Genomic DNA, 10115 nt, shown 5'->3' on the forward strand with positions numbered 1-10115 from the left:
CCTCCCAGAGGCACCCCCCCACCCCAGCAGTCCCCCCTACTCCCCCCACTGGGAGGTCAGTGCCCTGCGCTCCTGACATTCCAGGCTCTGTGGGGTGTGCCTGCCGGGAGTTAAGCTGGCCGCTGGTGTCTGGAGCATTCTGCTCTGCGGAGGAGATGGCCATGGCTGCTGATTGATTGAGGCCCGGATGGAGCTATAAAGATAACAGTGAAGTCAGGGAAACTCTCCCTGCACGTGTTGGGCTTAATGAAGGGGGCAGGCCTGCATCCTGCGAGGGGCATGCCAGTGGGACGGCAGTGACGAAAAGCCACAGACAGGCCACCTGGGGTTACGGATGCCCCCAGCGTCCTTCCCAAGCCTGATTTTGGGTAGGTGTGTTGAATATTTTGTCAGCCGGGACCACACGTGTGGCACCCCAGTGGCCCCTAAACGTAGAACGTGTATTGTTCCCTGGGATTCACACAGAGTATGAAGTAGGGAGGCTCTGCCAGCCTTTCATGCTGCTTGGCCTTAAGGGGGGCCCGGGAGACTCTGGGGGCCCCGTGGGTTCCGTGGCTTGGCCCCTGCCGCTCTGTGGAGTAGCCTGAGGAAGTAAACCTCATTCCCCAGAAAGTCTGTTTATATTTCTTGGGAAAAGACTTTGAGCAAATTTGGTCCTCGGGGGAATCGTTCGTTGGTTTTCTTTGTTTTTATCTCCCTGTAGCATTCTGGAAGCAGATATTCTATTTTAGCTCCTTTCAAGGGTAGTTACTCTTCAAGTTTTGCCACGCATACTTAGCAAAGTCTAAAGTTAATCTTTTAACCCAGTTTACTAATTCTTTCTTTGTTAAGAATGTCAGTTCATCATGTAGGTTTCGTATAAAAAAAGGTAAGAATGTGAGATTTTAAACTTATAAAGTCTTAAAAAGACTCTGAAAGGACTTGCCTTTCTGCTAATGCAGAAGTGTTGCCCACCATGTGAGCAGTGTTCTGTGGACAGGTGCCTGGGCCACCTGTGCTGAGGGGGCATTTGGTTTCAGGGGTGTCCGGCACCCTGGGTCCACCTTTGGCCTCCCCAGGGACTCTTTTGAGCCTCTGGTGGCATTTGCCTTCTCTCTCTCTTTTTTTTTTTTGATCTTCTAGAAGCAGCAATGTCTCAGGCAGGTTCCTGAACAGTGCCTGCCCGAGGACCTGGGCTCGGCAGCAGCTCACTCACAAGTCGTTACACAGGAGACCGTTTTAATGCCGATGCGGGTGGCCCCCGCAGCAGGACAGGGCTGTGACCCCTGCCGGGGGCTGCTTATGGCTGCAGGTCACCGGGCCTCGTCCCCTAGCATTCATTCTGGAGCACCCTACGCTGCTTGTCTGTGGGAGCAGCACCAAGCCCTCCATCTGCGGCTCCCCATCAGGATGGAGCTGGGCCTTCGGCTCTGGCCAGCCGGCAGCTTTGGAGCATCTAGGGGAAAAGTGAAAATACAGATGGTGACTGGGGCACTGTCCCTGCTCTCTGTGCCTCTGTTCTCGTGTTGCCAAAGAGTAGGGTGTCTGCGGAGAGCCCAATGCCCGCTGTTGTCCCTGGCCCGCTCAGAGAGCCTGGTGTTGGCAGGCAGCTTCACCACTGGACAAGTCCCCGGAAGGCTCCTGCAGACTCTGCCCTGTGGAGAGGTTGGCCTCTGCCAGTGGAGGGGAGAGAGGGCGGGGTGGGGGAGCAGTGGCCAGGGGGTGGGGGTGACTGATGCCCACTCCCAGGGAGGAGGGCTCTGTTCCTGAGAGCAGGCGGAATGGGACAGTTTTTCCTACAAGTCAGTTTCCTGCAACTCTTTGATTTCTTTATTGAGATATAATGCACATATCATAAAACTCACCATTTTAGAGTATACAGTTCAGTGGTTTTTAGTATATTCACAAGATTGTGCAACCATCACTGCTGACAAATTCCAGAACATTTTCATCACCCTAAAGAGAAACCTCACACCCATTAGCAGTCTCTCCCCATTTCCACTCCCTCCGAGTTCTGATTTTTCAGTGCTCTGTGCTGCCCATTACCAGTCTACAGACTCAGGCCAGTAACAAAGTCCTGGAACCTCAGGGCTGGAATGCGGTGGAGGGTTGGACGTCAGGCACTGAGGACTGATGCCCGCTACTGTGCTATTTCAGGAAGATGCTTAACCTTTCTGTGTTTTGGTTTAATGGTTAGAAGCACATGGCTGTTTTCTCAGCAGTAGTTGGACCAATTTGCTGATGATGGTGGTGGCGCTAAAAAAAAAATAAATAACATCTATAATTTACGAAGGGCTTGCCATGCACCAGATTTTATAGGTATTATTTTATTTACGTGTGTATTATTTTATAGTGGTCCTGTGAAGTATATCACCATCATTATGATTCCCCCCACAGCCCCATTTTCCAAATGAGAAAACAAAGGCTCCAAGATGTTACCTAGCTCACCAAGGGCAAGCATCTGGGAAGTGGCCATGCTAGGATCTGAGCCCAGGCTTTCCCGACTCTGAACCTCTGTGATCAGTAGCTCCTCCCCGACCTTGATCTTTGCTTTTGAAGAATTTTGGCTTTTGAGATGGAGAGGCTTCAGAGCCCAAGGAAGCATGGGCCACAGGGTCTTTAGAGCCTGGAGGCAGAGACAGCCAGCCGGGGCTTGGGAGAGCCCTGTGATTGCGACCTCCTGACTTCTTGCACACTGTTTGCCCATCTGTGAAGTGGGGATTTCTGTTAACATCTCTTAGTAGGTTCATCTTTCAAGAGAAATGATGCCTGTGTGAGACCTGGCAGTGCGTCTAGTGCAGGAGTGCAGGCTCAGAGTCGGAGGGCTCTAAACCCAGCGGGGGGCATCCTGACAGTGGGGGCTTTTTCCTTAACCTGCCAGGCATTACTTTTCTCATTTATAGAATGGGAATAATGACAGTGCCTCACAGCTCCCTAACACAGCAGGGTTTCAAGAGCTACACCTGTAACACTCTTAGCTTGGCATGGAATTTGTGTTTGGCGAGAGCTGGCCTTGATAGTTTTCCTGATAGATTTCTAGGTTTGTACATTTCTAAAAACTTTCAAATTAATAATTGGAGTTTGAATAAACTTGCAAAAGAACCTAAAATGAGAACTACGTAAACATCTGACCCCGTGAAGGAATTCAGCAAACGGTGGGTAGGGCTGTTATTTATTTCAGAGAGTTTCTCATGCATTAATTTCTTGGTTCATTGTAAGACAGTGATAGAGGTCTTGAGAATACAGATTCCTACTTCCCAGAAGGAGGTGATGGGCCTGGAGGGAGGTGAGGTAGCTTTTCCAGGCTCGTGAGGGTCCACATTCTCTACCTGGCATGCCCGTATTCTGCATTATCATCAGGAGTCATTTTATTTCCCTTACCTCCCTCCAGGAACAACAGCCCAAGAGCCAACTTTGGCTTTGCTCAAAACTGCCCTGGTTTTGAGGAGATGTATCCTTGACCCTGCGGCCTAAACTGGCTGTCCTGCCTGAGCCTGGAGGACACTGTGCCTGCACCCTGGGTCCCCACAGGACACTCCCTCCCGCTTCTGGAGACCTCAGAGCTTTTTTAGTACAGAGGGTCACAGGGTGACATCCGACATTGGTATTTTAGTTCACCATTCCTCGCGGGGATTAGAAGATGCCAAGGCCTTCACTGAGGCTTCTTGCCCCGCACATACGGCCTTGAGAGTCTGAACCAAGCAGAATGGGTGTCTCTCGGTTCCTAGAGACCCAGCCTCTCTGCAGGGCCAGGCTCTGGGGCCTGGAAGTGAGCGGGGGATAGCTCTCTTCCTTCTCTGAGGCTGCGGGTTTGCAGAAGGGTTTCAGAGTCTAGGAGGGCCCTATATCTGAGGCTGGGCTAGAGCCCACCTCAAAGTGGAAGCCACTCAGCAGGTGGCTGGACCTCTGCTTTGCTGTCTGCTAGGGGGCCAGGTGCAGCCAGCGAAAATCAGACCCCTCCAAATGCTGTTTAGATCTATCCTAACAGTCTCAGCCCCACAGAAGCCATCTGGACCTGTACCCCTCACCCACCCCGAGACCCAGGTCTGATACATTCTCAAGCCTTCAGAGGACAAAGCGTATAGGCTTAATGCATGCATGTTCTTATTAGTTCAATCATCCATTTGACAAATGTGTCTGGAGTGCTTACCATGCATGGGTCAGGTGCTCTGATTGATACACAGCATAAGAAAAATATCATTTTGCCCTCCTGAAGGTAGGAAAACAGACATGTAACTGGTACATTAAAACAACTGTTTTATTATGGGAAATTTAAAACATATATAAAAGTAGGGCAAATAATGTATTGAGCACCCATGAGCCTCTCCAGTTTCAATTGTTATCACTTTGTGGCCAATCTTGTTTAATCTCTGCCTCCTCCCCTTCCAGGTATTATTTTGATTCAAATCCCTGACATCATATTCTTTCTTCTGTAAATAGTTTAGAATGTGTCTCTAAAGGATAACGACTCTTAAAAATTACATAACTAGACCATTAACAATTAATTCCTTAATATTATCCATATCTGGTCAGTGGTTATACTTCCAATTGTCTCATAAATGTTGTTAGATTTTCTGTTCGTTTGTATCGTGAGCCAGTAACGGTCCCTGCATTGCAATGACTGCAGGTGCTGTCTTTTAAGCCACAGCAGACTGCCTCTGAGGCAGATCAGGATGGCCAGGAACTCATCAGCAATGCAAATTCTCTGATGTTAAGACCTGTTGGAGTAGAAACTTTGGGTGTGAGGCCAGCACTGTATTTTAACAAGTGCTCCCCCGTGATTCTGATGCACAGCAAAGTTTGAGAACCTCTAATCTATAGTTTTTCCCTTTTTTTTTTTTTTTTTGGTATATTTTTCTTGTAATTTACTTCTTTGAGAAACCTGGCTGTCATCCTTAACATTTCCTTGAGTCTGGGTTTTGCTAGTACATCATGTGCTGATGAACAAGTTCCTCTCTCCTCTGTATCAGGGAAGCCGGAAGGCTCTCCTCTGGCTAATAGAGGGGGCTGACTTTTGCAGGTGGGGTTCCCTGGAGGATGAGGCAACATTGTAGGGTGCCCTCCAGGCAGGGAAATAGTATGTACAAAGGCCTGGAGGCCAAGTCTAGCACAGATGTTTCAGGGTCTGTGAACTCATATATCCATCCATCCAACTATCCATCCACTCATCCACTCATCTACCCACCCACTCATATATCCATCCATCCCTCCATCCCTCCATCCCTCCATCCCTCCATCCCTCCATCCATCCATCCATCCATCCATCCCTCCATCCATCCATCCATCCAAGTATTCATCAATCTACCTACTCACCCACTTATATATCCATCTATCTATTCATCCATCCATCTACCCACCCACCCACTCAACATTATTGACTGCCCTTGACATGGCAGAGGTAAAATAAGACACGGTCCTGTCCATATGAGCTCAGAGTCCATGAAAGAGAAGCCAGTGGACAGACGTGTCCTAATACTATGTGTGGGGTGACCTGGTGGAGCCCCTCCAAATGCTGGGGGAAGGTGGGCAGGGGCTTTGAAACTGCTGAATATAATCCATAAAAATTGGTAGGAAGACCTGTTGGCCTAGAAAGCGTTTCCTCAAGTCCTCCAGCAGTTGCCTGGAAATGCATGTGCACGTAGACCGGTTAAGACAGAGACTGTGAACTGCCCCACTCACCATCTGGGTTTGTAGGAGTTTGGGGGCCTCACTGTCTCTTGGGAATCTCGGCTGCCCCGGTTCTCTCTCACTGGGGCATCTCATCTCCTCAACCATCCGGGTGACGGGTAACTGAAAGATGCTGCCCAGTGTCAGCCCCTCTCTCTTGGCCTGTGCCTGGTGCTGTGGGTTTTGCCGCTGCAAATGCTCATTTCTATAATTATTATTTAGCATTTGGAGAGCAGCTATTTCATACTCAGTATTCTTCGCAGCCAGAAGGGTCTCCCAGTTCATGCCAATAAAATTTCCATTTAGTCTGGACATCAACCACGATGATTTAAAAAAAAAAAAAAACCCATAAATTATTTACTGAAATGGAAGTCCGGCTTACGGTAATAATGCATTAGTTCAGCTAGCCATGAAGCCTGTAACAGGGTAATAAAAATTTTTTATTTTCCTTCTTAAAAGATATTTGCCAGTAACCTACACATGACCTTGAGCTGATCAATTTTCAAAGTTGACACTGCAGGAAGAGCACATAAAAGAAAGAGAGAAAGGGAGAGCTTTTTTCAAATACCCTGATTTTAAACAATTGTCAGCAAATACCTATCAGCTCAGAGCCAGAAGGAGAAAAGGAATGAAAATACATATATTGCAATTTTTTAATGCATAAGGACCAGACCTTAAAAATCCTTTTGAAATTTATTTGATAAATACATTAATCTGAAAGCTAGCAAGAAGGCCTACTTGGAAAAGCTGGGGAGTCACCATTGTCAAGACCGCCTATCATTTCACATAAGCCTGGAGCCTTGTGATGTAAAGGCAGGCCAGCGTTTCTGTCTTCATCTTTAAAAATGTTGTATTTGCAGAGCAGGATTGATTTTATGTATCTCAGAAAGTCTACAATTCTGCTCACGGCCTTTCGCTGACTAATGTCTGCAGCAGAAAAGTGCAACAAGCAAGTTCATGAATAATGGCTGTCTTTGACATTCTCTTATCAAGACTATTTTTTATTTTAAGACTGTCTGCTTTGATTAAAGCCATTAAAGCCAGGAGCAAATAAAAATGTGTCTGAATTTTATATGTCTCGCATTTTATAGCAGGTGTCCTGTTGAACCCTGCCTTTTAATTCTCACATCATGAAGGCCAGCGATGAGTATTAACCTAACAAGTTAAACTAGTTCCTCCTCAACTACTTGGTTTGGGGCTCTAAAAAATCCTGTGGCAGAAGACTTGTTGGTTGAGTCACCTTTTTATGTATTTTTATCCTCTACTTTGCTGTAAAAATATTTTCATTTATTTATATTTCCCTCTTGGGTGCAGAAATTTTTTAAAAAGTGACTTGGTTGAAGAATGTGTTGGGGGAGTGGGTCCCAGGTTAAGAGTGGACCAGAAATACCCTCATCAACTTATTTTTATATGCACTAAACTAAAAAGAGATTGCATAATAAATATACAAGATAGAAGTGATGTTAAATTATCTAAAACTAATAACAAAGGAGACCCGACAATTATTTTCCGTTGGTTTACTGGAAAGCTTTAGGGTCTTTTCCTCCTTGGCTTAACCATAGTTATGTAGCTGATAGTTTGCATTCTTGAAATGTTCAGTGTTTCTCTGATTCTCTGATGTGAAATCAACTCTTTCATTTTACTGCATTTCAGAGTAACTTAGTCATTGAAAGGGAAGATGCTTTGAGTGTTTATTCAACCTAGTTGGAATAGTGTAGGTATTTCTTTAAACTCCAGATCCCTTGGCTCTGCCCTTGACTGCACGTCCTGGTAAGGTATTTTTTCTTTAATCTCTTTTTCTTTTCGTCAGCTTCCTGTCTTTCAAGCATGCACTCTAAAAATCTCTACAGTTGTCAGGCTTTTAGCTTTGCCTTTCTCTTCTGCTCCCGATGAATGCAAGTCACCCTGTGTTTACTGAACTGGAATATCACAGAGGTGGGAGCAGTCGTGGGGCAGATGTTATTGTATTAGCTCTACAGAGAAGCATAAATAGGACCGCAACTAATGACAGTCGGTATTTCTCACAGCGGATAATGGCCTGTGTACAACTGGTAGCTGGACACACAGCATGTACTTTGTACACACAGGCATTTCACGTATCAGTTCTCTCCTGTTGCCTGTTAGTTTAGATCTGTCAGATATCCTAGATCAATAGATAATATTCCATTGACCCCATTGTGTTTATTCCTAATCACTCACCTATTGAATGGAAGCTTTTGAGTTTGGTTGGGGCTACTGGCACACGTGTCAGGGGCTAAAGTAGACTTTTCTATATTTTTTCCCCCAAGAATTTTTGAGCACAACTTTGACAAAGTTGTTCTCACTATAGGCTTTGTATATATCTGTGCTGGACTGATGCACATTAAGTGATGAATTATCTTTGATTTGGGATATATAGAGCTGTAGATATGGGTATGCATGGTATGCATGTGTCTATAAAAATGTCACCCCACCAGACCTTTGCAGACCAGTTTTAAACCATTGCACAGCATAGCTGCATTTTAATTTCTGATGGAAAAAGTCTGTGAAATTCAATTGCCTCTAGGCTTGGCTGAGTGATCAGCAAGTCAAATGATTTATTTGGTACCTAACGGGGTGTGTGTCAGGGGCTGGGGCGAGGGTGGGGAGGAAGGTACAGGGAGAACCCCCCAGAATCCTTGGTTCTTGCCATCAAGTATCCTGGAGTCCTCTAGGGGCCCAAGGCACATGTTCAGTGTGTGACCCAACACATGCTATTTTACAAGTCAGTGGGACATGCTCTGAGAAGGGCAGAGTGATGGGATAATTAGAACCGAGTAGACAGTGGGGTGGATGGTTTGTCTGCCCATAATAGCTTGTTTGCTAATCGCCAACACCAGATTTTCTGGGCAATTAGACATTTGGTTTCTTCCAAGACCTTCTGTGCAAATGTGGACACATGGCCGCAGGGCTTCCAGGTAGCAGGTGGAGAGAGAGGTGGCTCCCAGCGCAGGATGGCAGCTCTGCAGGCTGCCCAAGAGGCCGTGGGCAGGGCAGACTTCCCACCAACAGGTGGAAAGGATCATCGGGCTGGGCCTCCTAGCGGTGAGGCCAGACCCCCCCTTGCTTTTACGGAAGGGGGTGGCCTTGTCCTAGGAGATTAGCAAAGAAGGTGGAGTTGAGCAGGCCGGTCCAGCAGCCAGGCTTATGGCTCCATTCTCTTTTCGAGAGCACTGAGCTGTGGGTGCTCATAAGAATTGGAAATAGCTTCCTCTCTCAGCTGTGCAATTTGATTGATTTTAATAAATTTTTTTTTATTGTGGTAAAGTATGTATAATGTAAAACTTGCCATTTTAAGCCTTTTTAAGTGTACAAATCAGTGGCATTAATTACATTCACAGTATATGCAACCATCACCACTATTTCCAAAACGTTTTCATTACCCAAAACAGAAATGGTGTTCCCTGTTCCTCCCACTCCCCAGCCCCCGGTAACCTCCGATCTGCTTTCTGTATCTATGAATTTGCCTCTTCCAGATATTTCCTGTAGGTGGAATTATACAGTTTTTGTCCTTTTGTGTCCAGCTTATTTCACTTAGCATAACGTTTTCTAGATTCATCCATGTTATAGCATGTATGAGAATCTCATTCCTTTTCATTACTGAATAATATTCCATCATATGGACATATCATGTTTCGTTTATCCATTCATCTGTTGATAGGTACTTGGGTTTGTTTCTACTTGTTGGTTATTGTGAATAATGCTGCCATGACATTCACATACGAGTATCTGAATCCTTATCTTAATTCTTTTGGGTAGATACCTAGGAGTGGAATTGCTGGGTCATATGGTAATTCTATATTTCACTTTTTTAGGAACCACCAAAGTCTCTTCCACAGCAGATATGTGAAACATATCTTGTTGTAGTTTTGATTTGCATCTCTCTGATGACTGACGATGTTAAGCATCTTCTCACATGCTCATTGACCATCTTCCACAGCAGCTATACCATTTTGCATTCCCACCCAATATATACAAGGGTTTCAATTTCTCCACATCATTGCCAACATTCGTTATTTCTCTTTCTTTTTTATTACGGCCACCCTAGTGGGTGTGAAACATATCTCGTCGTGGTTTTGATTTGCATCTCTCTGATGACCGACGATGTTAAGCATCTTCTCACATGCTCATTGACCGATTATATATCTTCTTTGGTGCCAAGTCCATGTCCCCCCGCCCAGCAGGTTGATCTTTCACCTCGGTACTCACTCGCTTCTGCACTTTGCTCCCAGAGGTTGGATTCGAGCTCTATCAAGAGACCACGCGCCTACAGCGGGGGGAGGTGTCTGTGCAGATCTGAAGCATCACATCCACCCCATCCTGATTCATTTCATTCCCTCAGCTTGTTTGGCATCCACTGTAGTGATGCTGTTTGAGTTCTCACCAGGCAGGGGAAAAAAAATCAGTGAGCGCGTGGGATTCACCCCGGTGGTTTGACAGCGGAGGCACAT

General features: G+C 46.0%; 1 protein-coding gene across 1 annotated transcript in view; it reads left to right on the plus strand.

The window, feature by feature from the left end:
• Nucleotides 1-101: 101 nt before the first annotated feature.
• Nucleotides 102-10115, plus strand: part of HSPA12A (heat shock protein family A (Hsp70) member 12A) — a 41484-nt gene continuing 31470 nt past the window's right edge. The window contains exon 1 of the mRNA XM_015596360.2: nucleotides 102-368. Within this exon, the coding sequence (XP_015451846.1) occupies nucleotides 335-368 (34 nt within the window). The 5' untranslated portion in view covers nucleotides 102-334. The remainder of the gene's footprint in view (nucleotides 369-10115) is intronic.

This window comes from Pteropus alecto, unplaced genomic scaffold, assembly GCF_000325575.1.
Source record: "Pteropus alecto unplaced genomic scaffold, ASM32557v1 scaffold177, whole genome shotgun sequence".
NCBI lineage: Eukaryota > Metazoa > Chordata > Mammalia > Chiroptera > Pteropodidae > Pteropus > Pteropus alecto.